The 17185-nt window shown below is 34.6% G+C and overlaps 1 protein-coding gene and 1 long non-coding RNA gene across 2 annotated transcripts; both read left to right on the forward strand.

Moving 5' to 3' along the window:
* The first annotated feature begins 1188 nt into the window (after positions 1-1188).
* On the forward strand, positions 1189-7554 carry LOC124452185 (tyrosine-protein phosphatase Lar-like). Its single transcript, XM_047002770.1, has 11 exons — positions 1189-1192; positions 1341-1655; positions 2875-3165; positions 3262-3337; positions 3802-4093; positions 4169-4235; positions 4517-4631; positions 5215-5408; positions 5815-5918; positions 7022-7089; positions 7418-7554. Exons 1-10 carry the CDS (start codon positions 1189-1191, stop codon positions 7037-7039), a joined length of 1476 nt encoding a protein of 491 aa, XP_046858726.1. The 3' UTR covers positions 7040-7089; positions 7418-7554.
* An 8468-nt stretch (positions 7555-16022) lies between these two features.
* LOC124451802 lies at positions 16023-17185 on the forward strand. The gene is made up of 2 exons (XR_006950678.1): positions 16023-16082; positions 16512-17185. It is a non-coding gene; the product is annotated as an uncharacterized LOC124451802 (long non-coding RNA).

The following is a 17185-nucleotide window of genomic DNA, read 5'->3' on the forward strand; positions in this document are numbered from 1 at the left end:
ATTCCAGTGACCTACAAAAATCGACCCTACATAAGTGTAGAACTTTGTGGTGGTGGTAAGAACTTTATTAAAATTGAGAACAGTGTTTTAAAAAAAGTAATTTAGTAATTATTTCAACTTAGCCTGGCATGGACCTGTGCCATACGTATGGCCAAAAAAATTTTTAATGTCGTTAGAACAATATATGAAAGATCAGAAAGATGCGATGCACTGATGTGTTTTTGTTATCTTTGCAATGATTATAATTATATAATTATGCAGCTACTTCAGCGCTCTCCAAATTAAACAGCAATCGTCAAGCATTGTTATTTGTAAGATGGACTTGAAAACACTTGCTAACACATCTAACAAAATGCTGCCATTGTAAAAACGTGTGGCTTTTAGATTGTTATAAATCCTGCCTGTGAGAAATAGCGTTTTAGGCAACATAAAGTCAAACATTTCTTTAAGGGAGCATGCCTCTGAGCCCCCATTGAAGTCTCACACATCTGACGTTTTCGTTGTCCCTCCTAGTCTGAACAACCTGGCGGCGCCACTGAATAAGAACTATATTATACTGCAAAGCTAGTAGTGTAAGCTAAATTCTTTTGATCATCCACCAACAAATACAACTAAAATTATCCTTTAATTTTGAACTTTCTCCCATATTGTAAAGTTTTCATCTGCAAGTTATGATTCGTAACGTTTTAGAGCTTTTAAGCCGTTTTGGACTCTTGCAAAGTATTTTTTCCCCAATTTCTTTGCTTTTGATTAAACCAAAGTGCCGGCGCGTTAGAAATTTTTTTTTTAATTTCCTCCATCCTCCCATGTACTTCTTAGATATTTGTGAATGTTTATGTGTTTATTTGTTTATGAATATGTGTTTATTGCAAAAATTGAAAGTTACATAATTGTTCACAAAAGCAGAGGTGAAACCAGAACGTTAGTTTAGATCATGTTAACTCTCTTTTAAGATTCTACCTTTCTTTTAAGATTAGTACTGAAATAAATAATGGAATGGATTGTTAAAATCTTGAGAATGATAATTTTCATTACAGCAGAACGTTATATAGTAAAATCATTGTTTACGCTTTATTTACATTTAATTAGTGCACTTGAAAAGCAAATATAAAGGGTGTATCAAAAGAAGACCTTTTGAAATTAACGAATTGTAATAATTTCAATGCCTATCACGTAAATTGCAATACCATGGGTACATTCAAACAGCAAAACATGCACAAGTATGCACCAGTATGATTTGCATAGTCCTTAGGCACTGAAATTTACAATAGGTTAATTTTAAAGATCTTCTTTTGTTATACATCCTGTATATCAAAATAGATCTTTCTTTCTTGTTGTAGAATTGCTTCCGAGCAGCCCAAAAGGTCTCAATATCACTTACAGTGTGTCAAGATACGTTATAATATCGTGGATGGATCCCCAAAACATTGCAGTGACTCCCGGCGCAGATGTTGTAAATCCTTTGACAAAGTTTAGGTTCATATTGAGGAATCAAAGGAAGGTCATTTTAAACAAAACTGAGCCATCTAACGTTGCTAAGCCTTACATGTTGAGCAATCTTATTCCTAACACAATGTACACAGTAGTTGTAACTGCTGGAAATTCTGAAGGTTTTGGAGATGCAGCGAATGTTTCTTTTAAGACAAAAGAAGATGGTAAGATTTTATTTCATCCTATTGTGTTCTTCGTTTTATGTGTGTGCATCATTTCAAACATAGCTAGGAGAGAAAGAAATCGTATGCTACTTAAATCTTAAATATAAAGACGTTTTTACTCGTTAAAATTTCATTGTGTAAGTGAACGTGGAATATTTTCCCCGATTATTATTTGTGGATTCTGGCCATGACTAACTCAACGAAGCAAACTGCCCCATTCCATTTCTTATAATTCATAAGTTATAAAAAGTATGAAAACGTTCGTAGAAGGCAAGCCACGTATTGATATAGGTAATTACTCTAACGTGTCTTTGTATTTATTATTACCACCACGAGCAGCGAGCTACCAAACGACAAATCTTCCTTCTAACCATCATATGTTTTTATGGCTATCAATGCCATTCCAATTTTCAAAGACGGCTGTTAGCTCTTAATTGGCTAGGATTATTTTCTGACATTTTCTTTCTTCTTCTTCAAAAATGCTCGATAGGAAGTAAAATACTCTCGATAACAGTGTCTCTATAACAAATATTCTTCTTGTTGGGATCAGGTTGAAAATTTTTACCTGAAAAAAACATATCTGCTCAGTGCTTCAATGATCAGACACTTTGCTCGCAATACCTATCGTAACCAGTCCATGTGTTTGGAGTTACTTTTTTCTCTTGACATCTTTCAACTTTTGTTCTTCAGTATTTGATCATGATATGGGAATAATTATCGCTATTCTGGTCTTTTATAAGTTTTATCATATCTACCTTCCTCACTTTATTTGAAGTTTCCTTGGCAGCACGCAGACGTTTCTTCTATTTCATTGCGATAACATGGTGTATCCTGTAGAACGCCTTCTGTGCTTCTTTCGAGTTTCGGTTCTTTTCCCTCTTACATTCTAACTTGTTTTACTCAGTCAGAATGTTTTCATTTACAAAACAAAACGACGCAGTAAAACAATGTATTTCACCTGTCGGACGTATGTGTAACTATTTGCACATATAGACAATTTTTGACTTACAATTTAAATTTGTTCTTAAAACATGGAATGGTGAGAAAACCATGATGATCATCAAAATATCAGATACGACCTTACACGTTTACAGTACTGTATTTACCGTAAAACTGAAATAAACTTACTTCAGTTGTCAAAATAAACGTTTGATTCAATGTTTTTTCTTGAATACGACTATACAACATGATGCGAAATTTTAACTGTCTTTTTATGTAGTTCCTGAAGGGCCTCCTCTAAATATAAGAATCTCTGTCATCAGCAGTTCATCGTTATCAGTCACGTGGAAGCCACCTGATAAAAGCAAGAGAAACGGGAAAATTGTCAATTACACTGTTTGTATAACACCTAGTGAGAGCTTCAAATGTTCAGAAACCTTTACTACCGAATATCAAAGCTTTATCATAAATGAGTTGAAACCAGCGACGACGTACTATGTGTGGGTTTTGGCAAGTACAAAAATTGGTTTTGGAAATTACAGTGAAAAGCAAATGGCCATAACAAATGGACGTACGTTTTCATTTAGAAATCTTCTCTTGCTTTGTGTAACTGTTACTACTTAATGGAGGGAGGTTGTGCACTTTAAAATAGGTTTTGTATTTTTAGTGCCTCCGACAGGGACGTTCAACCCGTCGGAAAAAACTTTGACATTTTCTTTAGAAATTCCTACGGTTAAATATGAGTAAGTTATAGTACGTATGTTCTTAGATCATTTATTTTGAGCCTATAAACCCTAGGTTCAGCACATTTACTTACTTAATGGAAATAACACAAGAAGCAGTCAGATTTTATAACTCTTTGATGCATAAATATTTAAACTTAAAGGCTTATAATTGTGCATGGTTAATCTTGACTCTCAGAAAAGACGAATAACGAAAATACCTGCTGCTAGGGATATTTTATTTTTTCTTATTCTGCAACCTGGATCGAGGGAGCAATATATAGCAATTCCTGGTTGTCCTCAGTACTTAGCCATATTAATCTTGGCTATTAGGATAGTCAGTCAACTTTGTTCATGATCTTTTTTTTAATTTAAAAAATAAATTTTAAACTCAAATGCTATCGTTGTTTGAACCATTGATCTTTTTGGTGTCTTTTTTTGCAATACGCTTCCCATGGAAAATATGTATATTTTTTTTATTTCAGGTACTTATTCGTAATTGCCATGCAAGGTGACAGACATAATCTTCCATCGCCTTTTACATTAAATATTGAAGACTTAGAAACATATTCCACTCCTTCACCACCAAACCTTTACGTTGCTGCGGTACTTAAGCCAAGTGGTGGTGGTATTTTCGTGTTTATACTTGGTGATGGCTCAAATTCAAGTATTTCGAGAACACGAGGTCGTCGTTCTCCCGAAAGAGTTTATTATAACGCTCCTCTAAAACCCAATACTACTTATCGAATTTTCCAGCGTGTGGTGATAAATGATCAGGTAATTGCTTAAATTTTTTTTTAATAACTTCTTTTTGGGTTTTTTTTTATCAAAATTTAATGCACTTCTTATCAGGGTGATTTTTATTCCACTGAATGGAGTCCTTCAGCAAGAACTGCTTCAGAGCTACTTCAGCTTCCAGGTGAGTTTAAGAGTATGGCTTTATTAATAGTCGAAGCATAACTTTAAACGAAATCGCGGAGAAAAATTGCCAAATGGACAGTGGAAATTTTTTTTCAATTTTTTCCAATAAAATAACTGTTTTTATATAAATGAATTTGTTGGATTCAGAAGCATTCTTTCTACGATGTGCAAATTTGAAGTTCGATATGGAAAAATCTGAACACTGCTTATTTTCAATCGTGTGGTGATAGTGCATGCAATATTGAAAGGCATGTGTCTTTCTCTGTTTTTCTCTCTTAGGCGATAGTAAAGATGATGATAACAATGATAACAACGTAACTGCAATTGCTGCAGCTTCTGCAGCTGCTTTTGTTTTCACTATCGTCTTTGTGGTGCTAATAACTCTTTGGAGAAGGTAGGAGGAGTTTAAAATGAACAGTAAAGTCGACTGACAGCATTAGTGTAAGAGGTCAATGTTTGACACTTTCACATGCAATTTTTCACTTCTTGCAATTGATCTTACGTGTTTATATAACTAGCTTAGAAACACTGCAAATGCTTTTTTTATCTTACATGTCAGACTCTTCTTCACAATTGCGCATCATATATTGTCCCATCTTTCTCAGAGTAACAAGAGAAATTATCAAATACAATTGAGCATTAAATATGTTTGCAAGATTTTACCAAACTTCCTTTTAAGGGATTTAGAAACCTGCTGAATATATGCACAAACAAATGACAACTCTTAGTTTTTGCACTATTTGACAATGTCTGAGGATATTGTTTTGGTTGTAATAAAAGAGAACGCATGAAGCATTTTCTGTTTTAAAAAATGGCAAGCACTGTTTTGTAAGATAAAAAGGAGCATGATACGCTTAAGAAAATTTTGTACTAAGAAGTACAAGCAGGCCAAACTTTGCGTACAAAGAAGGACGAACAATCAACTCGTGGGTACTCTACTACTACTGTCTTCTGCTAATGATTGTATATTTTTCTAGAAGACGTGCTATTGTTCAAGAGCCTAAATCGCATTTGCAATCAGAACATGAGGATAGGAATGGACAAGAGCTGTCCGTTAGAAACGACGCGTTCATCGTTAATGACATTGCGGATCCTGTTGTACGACCAAATGAAGAAAATATTTATGTAAACAAGTCAATTTCCGAAAAACAAATGTATGGAAACAAAGAAAGTAAGTAATTTTGAAAAATATCGTTTTTTCTATAACGTTGGTAGTTTTTCTTGATTACATTGCTTATTATATGAGACATGTATTATTGAAACGCTCGGTCAGTCGACAAAAAGTAGAAGTTTTTTCCATGTATGTAGTTGATGACAATAATAATGTGGTTTGATTTGAATTTAATTGGAGTTCCAGGTAGCTCTGTGTAATAAATCTGATTTCAAGATAATTATATTTACAACATTGCCTACTATGAAAATGATTGACAATACGCTTGCCGTAACGTTATGCATGAAAAGCAAAACATCTTGATGATAAAGCTATCTTGACATAGTAAATTGTTGTTTGTTAGTACATAGCCATTGTGTGGCTATGTCCTTTATCTGACAATATTTTTCACATTGTTATTTTTCAGCTATCGAGACCCGTAATCGGTTACCAATTCCACTCGCAAATTTTACTGAGCACGTAAAAAAACTGAGAACAAAAAACATGGAGGAATTGAGGCTCGAATTTGAGGTAATGTGTTTTATGTGTTCTCTTCTACAGATTTGAAATCCTTAGCGGACTAAAAATTCAGTCAAATTTCTCATAGTATATATGCTATTATGAGTAGTTTAGCATCTTCGGCTCAATCTAACATTAAAAATAAGCAAAAAATTCACGAAGGTTGGAAGCTGGAACGAGGTGATAAAAATGAAATTTGTTGTCATGAAATGAAAGTTTGAGTCTTGGCTTGCAAAGTGCGGAGATTTTAAAAAAGAGTACGTCCGCCGCACTGATAGGTAAACTTAGGTGGTTTTCTTTTTAACTCGTGCACGGCTGTTTCATGCACAACCGAAAACAATTATATACGAGATTAGATTGTGTATTCATACCTATGCTTGAACATTAGATCCTTACTTGTTAAACTACGCAAACCAAATGTATGAGGATTCCCGTTTCAGTAGCTATGAGTTTAACACACTTGTTCAGTTTTGTATTTGCTTACTATTAAAATTTGCAGGACTTACCAAATGGTCAGAAATGCAACTGGGTTATTGCCAAAAAACCTATGAATTCTGCCAAAAATCGATATGGTAACGCAGTCACGTGTAAGATTATATTGACTCGAAAACCATACAATACTGACAAAGTTGTTGTGGAAACACTGTCATGTGTCAGATTATTGACACAGAGTCCTTACAATACCCACAATAATGCTTTTAAAACACCATCACATGCAAAAATGTTTGGCCTAGATACCTTTCAAAATTAGGAAAGACAGCTAGCCGGCTATGTAAATTTCAGATCGTCATCATTATATTTATTTCTTTAGAATTTTGTTGTTTTCGAATTAAAGATGAACGTAAAAAATTTTACACAGCCGGACTAAATAATCGTGCTGGCTCACCCCTCCTTACAATCACTAAATGCAGTGGAATGATAGAGATTTTTCCGTGGAAAAATTTTAATGCTAACAAAACCTGATGGGGAAACAAAATCCCAATTTACGTTGCAAACCACTGAACATAATGATATCAATGAGAAAGTGATATGTGTGAATGTAATTGTTATGTAAAAGAAAGGAAAATGTCAAAAACGAAAATTGTGTGTTCGAAACGTTATTTTGTCTCTTCTAGTCGACCATTCTCGTGTGATACTCTCTGGTGATGAAAAATCTGACTTTATCAACGCTTCTTTTGTCGACGTAAGTTTCATTGAAAACAGTTTTTTGCTCGCAACATCGTCGACAGTTTACGTTAAAGATTCGCTCTTTTTTCAATTTATACATCCTTGAACATGTTTTGGATGTAGAGTGTCCAGTTTAGTAGAGTCCTGAGAACGACTTTTGTTGTTGATGTTGATTCGTTGACTATGAAGATGACTACCTCTAAGGTTGTCGAAACGTCATTCAACATCAACAATAACAGTCCTTTTCAGGACTCCACTAACCTAGAAGATCTGCATCCACAAACAGGTTACGATACTCCTGGGTTCAAACCATTTACTTTATAAATCCTTTATTAACTTTGTAGGGGAAATGTGAGAAGTACTACATTGCGACCCAAGGTATTTTATTAGTTTAAAATTTAATCAATATGTTGCCGTCGACGAATTTTCAACGTGTTTGGATTGATGGCGCGTGATACAACTCCCAGGGGCGGATCTAGAGTATGTCAAATCCGTCGCGCGACTGATGTTTGAAATTCAAAAATTACCTATTCATATTAATTAAAAAATCACTAATTATTCTTTATTATCGCATTTACTTCGTGATAAAAATCCAGCTTTATTTATTATTGAAAACTAATGACTAATCCAATGAATATCTCGTTGGTAACCAGATCAGTTGAATTTTAATTGACCTGGAATAACCGACTGATAAGCGGGGTGGCATGACTGGTTCGACGGATAAAGGAGTCAATGAACGCCAAAAACGCTTATTTTATTGGTCAATAGACAGATCAGTGGACAGTCTGGAATGGTCTGGACCGATAAGAGGGGTGGCCGGACGTATAAGGGAGTCCAATTGCTATCTTACAATTGGTTCATTTGAATTTTTGTTTTATTGTGATTGGTTTGACGGATTTCGACTGATAGCCAACTGAACAAACATAGTCAAGCTCACTGTCTGAATTGAATGTTTGTCGTTTCATAGTAATTTTTATAAGCATGATAGAAACTAAACTACAATCAGACGGATTTATGGAAATCTTTTACAAATTAATATATTGACATGAATGCTGCTGTCCAAACTGTGAATTTTTTGAAGAGGGTGAAAAATTTATGGATAAATTGCAAATGTTTTAGAAATTGTTCGCATTGTGTCATTTAGCAATACATCTAACTTATTGACGTGTTTAGAGCGAGACCAAATAGGAGAACAATATTCTGCAACACTGTATGATAGGGCAAGAGATGATGTCCTAAGTACCGTTGGAGTGGCGCCCCACGATGTTCCTGCCAGTTTGTTAATTATGCCATTTCGTTTTCACAGTTTTGTGGCAGTATTTTCAATGTGCTGTTTGTATGTTAGCGGGCGATCAAAAGTCACACCCAGGTATTTTGGAGATGAGTCATATGATAATTTGGAGTTGCCTACACGTAATGCAAGTTGTAGATTTGCCTTGTAATTGTCCAAGTAGAAGAGGGTGCTTACAGTTTTTGTTGTGTTCATCTTTAGGTACCACTTGTTGAAAAATATTTTTAGTTTTGTTGTGTCATGTCTGAGGGCTTCTTTAATTTGTTTAATATCTCTAGATTGGTGTGATAGTACGAAGTCATTAGCGTAGCCAAGTTTGAGATAGGTGGTCTGTGGTAAGTCACTGATATAGATGTTGAACAAAGTTGATGCTAGAACTGAACCTTGGAGAACACCGTTTTTTATAGTTCTCTTTTTGCTTAATTTGTCACCCAGACATACATGATAAATTCTTGATCCAGACATTTTATTCGAAAGCTTTAGTGTTTTCTTACAAGGGATACATTTGGCTAACTTATACATCAAACCGTTGTGCCATACCGTGTCGTAAGCCGCAGATAGATCAATAAATACAGCTCCAGTTTTCTGTTTTCTTTCATATCCCATTTCGATGTATGTCGTTAAGGCCAGAACTTGTTCATTATTCTCTCTAGAAGTTTAAAACAACAACACAACAGAGAAATTGGGCGATAACTTGATGGATCGTTTGAGGGTTTTCCAGGTTTGAAGATGGCAAGTATTTTAGCTTCTCTCCAAGTCAGTGCGTATTCTGATTTGTCAATAACATCCGAGAGAGATAATGCAAGCCAGTTGATCGTCTTGGGGCCTCAATCATTGATCATGTCTTGATAGATACCGTCTATTCCGGCTGCCTTGCCAGCTTTCATTTGTTTAATTGCAGTGTCAACTTCTTGCTTACTAACTGGCATTGATGAAAAGCTGTTATCCGGGCTTGATTTGTATAAGCGTTGGTATTCATGTCTTATTTCTTTTTCGAATTTATGGATTGGTTTATGGGTGCTACGTTGTTTTATTTGTTTTGCGATATCTTCAACAATAATCGGGGCCTCTTGTGTTGTTTGCGGGCGTTTATCTGGGTCAAATTTTTCAAGAGGTTCCATGCCTTTCTGCTTGAGTGGCAGAAGACCGTGTTTTCTACTGTTTCCTGCTATTTCTTGCAACGTCTTTTTTTGTAGAGATTTTAGGAGTTCTTCAGCTATGCTTTGGTTCTGTGTTTCTTCATATCTTTTAAGAAGAGTTTGACTTTCTTCTGTCCAGCAAGGGATGTAAGTAGATCGCTGGCAATCTATCTCTTGGAATAAATTTTCTTGCACTACGTAGAATGCGTTTGCTGAAGCGGGGGATATTTTCCTGTACGGGTTGTATTCTTGGGCATGTTCTCTCTATGGACTTAGTGAAATCACTCCAATTTGCTTTTTGGAAATTCCATCTAGGTTTAGGGAGAGATGGTGTGATGGAAATATTTAGACCTATTTTGATTAGAAGAGGTCTCTGTTGGCTTTTGGGGAATAAACCGAGGACTTGACGAGAGGCATAGAGTGGTAAGTCATCGTTATCCTTGAATACGAATGTTAGGTCAGTAGAGCATTTTTTTGCCATCTTGCAGAGAAGAAAGTGCCCTTTTCTCGCGGATCAAACAATAGATGCATATTATTTTGTGATGTCCATTTGGTGATGTCTTCACCAGCTGTATTGTTCGTTCTGTAACCCCAGTCTGAATGATGACTGTTGAAATACCTGTGATAACAGTAGGGTGACTGATGTGTGGTAGAGGTGGTGATGGCCTGTTCTCATTCGGTGGTTTATAGATGTTAATTAGAGTAGTTCCGCCATGGTGGACAATAGTACGATGGTCATAATTTTCAGTTAGAGTAGATTGTATCACTGAGGTTAATTGAGGATGTTTTAAAAAAACCATTGTGCCATATTTTTCATAGAAGATGGCGTCAACAAGCGAGTAATTTGTGATGGTGTATCTCGATGATGGACTATTCTTTACAACATGGGTCTCTTGTAGAAAGAGAATATCGACTTTGTTGTCATGAAGAAGTTTTGATAAGTACTCACATTTGGCCATAGACAATCCTTCGACATTTAAGGAGAGTAAGTTCACTGTTGGGCTAATGTTGAGATGGGAGCCGGCTGGCTTAATAAGCGGACCTTTTTATCCTGGGCGACGTCCAAGCCAGTATGGTTTTCTGTATTTCGACTGTTCATGAGTTTGGAGGTGTGGTTCAGAGAGTTCGATATCGAATTTTGGAGACCGGGTTTGGATCATTCTTAGTTTTCCTTCAGTGAAGTACTTAAGCCCCTGCACGACGGCAACGTGATGATCCAGGCGCAGGGGAATGCTACTAGTGTTTGCTATATAGCACACCTTGCATATACTTACAGAAGTTAATAGTCTAGTTAAATGCTTAATAAACATTTATGGCATTAAGCTATCCTTAACTGCAAATTTTCACTATGATAATTTTTGCTTAATCTTTGGAAGAAAAAAATTTTGAGTTTTTTCTCAAAAGGTGAATTTGCTGGCACTGATGTGGAGATGGGTATGGATAAAGGGTTGCAATAAACTTGCATGGTTTAAAGTCTGAGCATTTCTATATCTATGAACTGTCACTAGTACCAAATTTCTAACTTAAATCATTACATAGAGGTTTGAATGGTGGTCTCTAGGGGGGTCTATGCCCGACAACTTGGTAGAAATTTTAAAGACTATATCTGTTTTGAATAGCATTATTCTAAAATAAATTTTACGTTCCTAGACATGCTAATGAGCCATATATTTTGCATGATAATGAGCCTAAATATTTGGCATAACATTCAACTATTGTTCACTTCAGTTTTTGGAAAAAACGTAAGCAAAATTGTTGTTTTACGCAAAAATGATGCCCACAAAATATATTTTGTATTGCTCTAATACGCTGAAAATGGCATTTTCAAGGCTCTGAAATTCTAAATTTCTCAGGGAGAATGCCTCAGACCCCCCCTGGTACGGAGCGCCTCCGACGTTTTATGACTGATGTTTGAAAAATCCTAGATCCGCCCCTGATCTGATGTTGAAACTTAAGTCATTATGTGTTCCAGTCTTTGTGTAGAGTGATTTTTTGTGTAATTACAATGGTTGTATAGCTGTATATAAAAATTAAAGTCACAAGTAATCCAGTTCAGTGTCTTCATTCTATAAAATTTACTTTTATAAATGTGTGAGGGTAGTATTTTGTGCAATTGATCTCTCGATACTTCTTTGTTATGCTTTTACACCATTTGCTCATCATTAAAGAAGATGGAACATTCAATTACAGGCTCTGACTTAACTGCAATAAAACAATAAAATATTCATTATCGTAAAGGAAAAATTTGAAACACATGTCTACAATCAATAGCGTTTCCACAAGAGAAAAGTCAGAATCATTCGGATAAAAAGAAATTTGTATAAACATATGTAAATCTCTGCTTTAGATAATTTATTGCAAATAAATCACCACACTTCTCTTTCATACAAAGTTCATATGTATATGTTTATTCAGTAGCGTAGCCAGCCCGACTTTACTCTCGCTATGCAAATATTTTTCGCATTTAATAAATACGACGCGTTTTTTTTTAAAATAAATGTGTTTCAACATCTCATAATGGCATCTACAGTATAATAAGAATATTATGTATATGCATGATAATTTTATATAAGAGTAATATGATGCAGTGATACAATTATCAGTAGATTGTAAATATTAAAATGAAATACTGGTTGGAACTAATTTATGAGTGTATTTACAGGCTGAATATAGTGTTAAAACGAAAAACGTGAACGTTGAGATTACAATTAATTTTGTTAATGTGAAATGCTTCTTTTAAAAAAACTCGTCGTGTTTATTAAATGCGCTATATGAATAGTGCTTTTACGAAGTTGCAGCAAATATTTTTGTGTTTACTGACCGTAAGAACAATAGATTTCTAAAGAAATACTTCTAGTGTATCAACTTTTAACTAGACAAATAATAATTTAATTTGTGATTACCAAATTTGTTATTGGTATTCGTTCAAAATTTACATAGCGGTGTAAACCTGCATGCTGGCTACGCTACTGCGTTTATTTAAATGTTTCCTTTATCTTAATTAATGTTCCTTCCTTATATTGCCAATTATTTTGCAGAAGAAATAAGTGGATTTCTGCTCTTGATTGTTCCTTCGTGTTTTTATGATTAAACAATTTGTTACATTTATTTATTTTTTGCTTCTTAGGATATTAAAAAAGTCGTTTGGACCATGATTCATGACATATCATAGCCGGTTCATGATGTTCCTAAAGATGTTCACAGTATGGTGGAAATCTTATCTGAAGTTGAAGATTCACAGATCTGCTGATGTAAATGGACCTGTCGTTGTTATGTGCAGGTAAACACGTGTCACTGAAATATTAGCAGTTGATTAACCCCGTCGCTCTCGTGGTTATAATTCGGCGGCTTAAGATCTGAGTGAAGTTCTCTACAAGAATTTTGCAACAAACACAAAAATATTTATTTTTTTAATCCAGTGACGAAGCAGGTCACTGTGGTACCTATATTGCTATCTCAAATCTTGTGGACCGAGTCAAAACTGTCCAAGCGATTATTGCGTTCCAATGCGTCAAGCTGATCCAGAATAGACGCCGCAGCTCGTTGAAACAGCGGTAAGCTTGTCTTTATTACTCTCTTAAAGCCCCAACTAGACAAACACCAAGCGTTATTTTCATTAATGGACTATGCAGCCTCTACAACATAGACCATAAAAAAATTTTGTTGTTATTGACTTTGACACATTTATGATTAGGGTCGGGTGATTTATTGAACGATGCATTGCAGCTGCGTTCCGTTTACCGCAAATGTTCACTAGCCTCACGTGTGCATATGTCATCAATTCTTTGTTTTAGAATATCTTTTTCAAATCTTTGAAAGTTTTTTACAAATCTTTAAAACCTTTAGAATGTTTTACAAACTTTTCTTTTACCTTTGAAAATGTTTGTTTTACTCGAATCTACGAGATGGTTACTCATCAAAAACGGGTTTCCTTAACGCGTATTTGACCAAATAACACGTCGTTTCCTCGACAACACCTTTAACTCAAAACCTCCCGTCATGACTGCTCACAAAAAATCCATCTACTTCCGTCTTTTTTTCACAGGTATGCACTCTCTTCAAATACACATATAAATAAATCGCCTTAGTGCTGATGCTTTTCTGCATGTACTAATTAAATTTGTTTTCCACCTTTCTTAACGTATATTTTCTTTCTTCCCCTTTTAGGAAAAAATCTCAAACCTCAGAAATTGGATGTTGTGTATTCATTAAAGTGTTATAGCTGTACGTATTGTATGTGGGTAAAATCACACGTCATTTACACATCGAATTTTCGTAGCATAGGAGAATGTCTCCATTTGAAGGTATCCAAACGTCACGCCTTGCGTTATGGAGCATTTTTGCGAACATAAACATATCTGGAGATATCCCCAACATGGACGACTTTGAAAGTATTTCCTCTTCTCACGATTCATACAAACTCTCCCTTAATGAGAGCCTCATAATCAATAGCTACAAGTTTTTCCTTGTCGAAAGTATAGTAAAAGTACAATAGAGCAAATCCATTGATTTTTTTGTGCTACGTATATCTCATTGCGCATATGATTACTACATTGGCATCTAGTAAAATGCTTTTTTTTAGTAATAGGAGTTCCGAACTGGCTAACGGCAGCCTGTTATCTAATTATATGTACAGCAGCCAGTTTCTAAGCAAAGTGGACCTTCGGTATGTTTCCTTTACTATGACTTAACATCTGTCCAAGGCAGTTCTATTCAACTTTTTTAATTTCACTATATTTTGCTTCCTAACTTCGTAATTTATATAATCTATTTGATACCGTCTCCTTTTGTATTCTAACATCTTATATAAATATGATTGTTTCTCATAACAACCTATTAAGGATGCAATGCTACCCGAACTTCCGATTTGTTAAATAAAGCCCTATAATGCAGCGGGTGTTGAGTTTCGTTTTATGTTTTTGTACATGTTTCTGTGCACCTGTTCACTTTAGAGGGGGTCACTTCAAAAGTTAAATAACATAATTTACAAACTATAGAAATTACCAGCCGAATGAATGAACTTAAAGTTTGTCTTACACCAAATTAAAAGTGATATGTCATAATAATGGACATAACAAGGTGATACAGTTAAAGCAGACAAAACAGAACATTGTGACTTTTGCGACCATTTTATTTTTAATTCTTTAAAAGACAATGCTGAGCTCAATTGCTTATTGCTTCAACTACCAAAACTGTTAAGTCGAGGCATTATTTTTCTCGCCATTTCTCGTTGTATTTGTGCTGCTGTCTTGTTGTATCCATGGTCTAAATAAACACTTGTATACAGTAAACGAACATCTGGTAATATGACGTAAATTTTTGTTGTTTTGACGAAAATTGGTATAATTTTTAAAGAAAATTTTGCTCATGACTGCATGCCAGCATAAACTGTTTTCTTGTATGTGTTAGTGTTATTTTAATTGTTTTGAGTTAATGACGTAATTTGTCAGTGCAAATTTTTCAATTACTTCAAGAATTTATTACACAAGTCAAGTGTACAATTTTCTATGCATCTCTCCTCTAGACATATAAACAACTCTGGTATTCTTTTCATCGAGATCATTATTTTCATAGACATAAGGCCTGTGAGGGCACAGGGGGGATGAGCCCCAAAGCTTAGCCATTCGGGCGTTTAGGCTTAGCACAATTTTTCGTTCGGGCAATTAATAAAAGGCTTAACAACGTTAATTGAATCAAGTTACATAGAATTTTCATTACAGGATTTTGAGTAGTTAAAAGCATCTTTTAGGTATTTAGCATCTTTTAACACAAACTATCATTTTCATTTATTTGTTTACATGTCTTTCCATGCTATAGAACTACTAAAAGTTTAATAATTTATTTGTATATTTGTTATTGTCTCTGATCTTTGAGAAATCATTGACATTTTTAAGAATCGGATAACCAAAGGTCATATTTTTTCTGAATTTCCTACATTCATGAGTATAAATGGCCACACTAACAAATCCGACTAGGAAACACGATTGAATACTTTATACATGCTTTGCTTGATTATAAGTTAAACTACCAAATCTTACTTGTGCCAAAACAGCCGTATTCTAAGAAGATTTCATATTGCTCATGTACGCCGACTGGAAAGTTTGTAAACTGCGCACGTGAGATCAAATCTGAGTTTCGTTTATACTTGTTTTTGCGCGCCTGAAAAGCGAATTTCGTAATGTATTACGCGTAATGTATTATTAAGTAATCTATTGATATCTTTAGGTAACCATGTATTGTTTATAGTTGGGTTACTTTTTTTGTTCACCACTTGTATACTTAATGTTTTTATGTTCTTCTTCGTCATTCATTTTTATCTTATAGGCTGTGGAAATTTGGAGCTACTATTGGTGCAATTGTGGCTGGTGTTTTGGTCATTACTCTTGTCGTGTTGGTCATTCTTTTTGTTAGAATCAATTCAAACTCTGCTACACGAGCGTGCAGTGAAATGCGTATTGGAGTTATACGTCGACTACTGACAACATTTGACGAGAAAATATAGTTCTGAATTCAAATTTAGATTTAGTTTAATCACAAGCTCAAAGCAAACATTCTACTGCGGTTGCTCGCTTTCAATAGGTTAGTGTAATGACCGTTTGGTTTTTTCATAAAACTTATTTCAGATAAACTTCCTTTTCATCAAAAACGAAAGACATGGGAATTTATACAGTTTAAGCTTCACAGATGAGTTGGCAGTTTTGAAAAACCAGGCTCAGTCCTCAATGTTGAAAAATATAAAAATAAATAGATTCCAAACAAAATGGCCATCTTGAAATTCTATATTTGAATTAAAACATAACACGTAAGATATAAAATAAGCCCAATGAAGTCTTTCAAATAAAGTCAGCAATAAACACTCGTTTTTTTGTCTGTTGTTATAATTCAAATATTGAATTTCAAGATGGCTTTTTTAATGGAATCTTTTTCTTATATCGATAGAATTCAGTACGCTTAATTATTTTAAATGAAATCCCAGTTTTTTAAATTTATATTGATGTCCTTTTTTAGAAACGAATGGACTTTTCATCAAACATATTCAGTCAGGAAAATGTTTTTATGATAATGGTCATGATCCTGGATTTTTTACTAATTTGAGGTTTAAAGAGAATTGTTTTCACTCGGGAGCTCAATTTAAATTTGTACAATCTGGTTCAATATTAAATCTAAACAAACCAGGTTGTCTTGAAGAAAACAAAGACAAGCAGAAGTTATTTCGGACTCATCCAAACTTCTTTAGACCATCAATGCTATGACCCAAACCTTTTGGGGTGGTTTAATCTATTCACGCTATAATAAAAGTATAGCAGCTCTAAGAGGTCTTTTGACGTGAGGACTGGGCAATTGTAAAGATGAAGAAGACGAACGATTTTATTTTACCAAGTTTGAATTTTCATCCAGTTAGCATGTATATAATTAAACTATGATCAGAAGCCACTGCAAGGCCATGGCTATAGATATGGTGCCAGTGAGATCAGTGCCACCAGAAACTTCATTTTTTTAAATTCAACTTTTATTTTACAGGTAATTCAAGATAAGCTTGTATAGATTTGAATTTGCTTATTTTTTTGTTTGTCTTCTATACGCTTACACTGTTATTTTTGGGGTGTTGAACTAGCACTTTCTCTAGTGCTAAACTGACACCCTATCGGTGGTGTTAAATAAAAGTGTTATTATAACACCAA

Source organism: Xenia sp. Carnegie-2017, unplaced genomic scaffold (genome assembly GCF_021976095.1).
Source record: "Xenia sp. Carnegie-2017 unplaced genomic scaffold, XeniaSp_v1 HiC_scaffold_24, whole genome shotgun sequence".
In the NCBI taxonomy this organism is placed as follows: Eukaryota; Metazoa; Cnidaria; class Anthozoa; order Malacalcyonacea; family Xeniidae; genus Xenia; species Xenia sp. Carnegie-2017.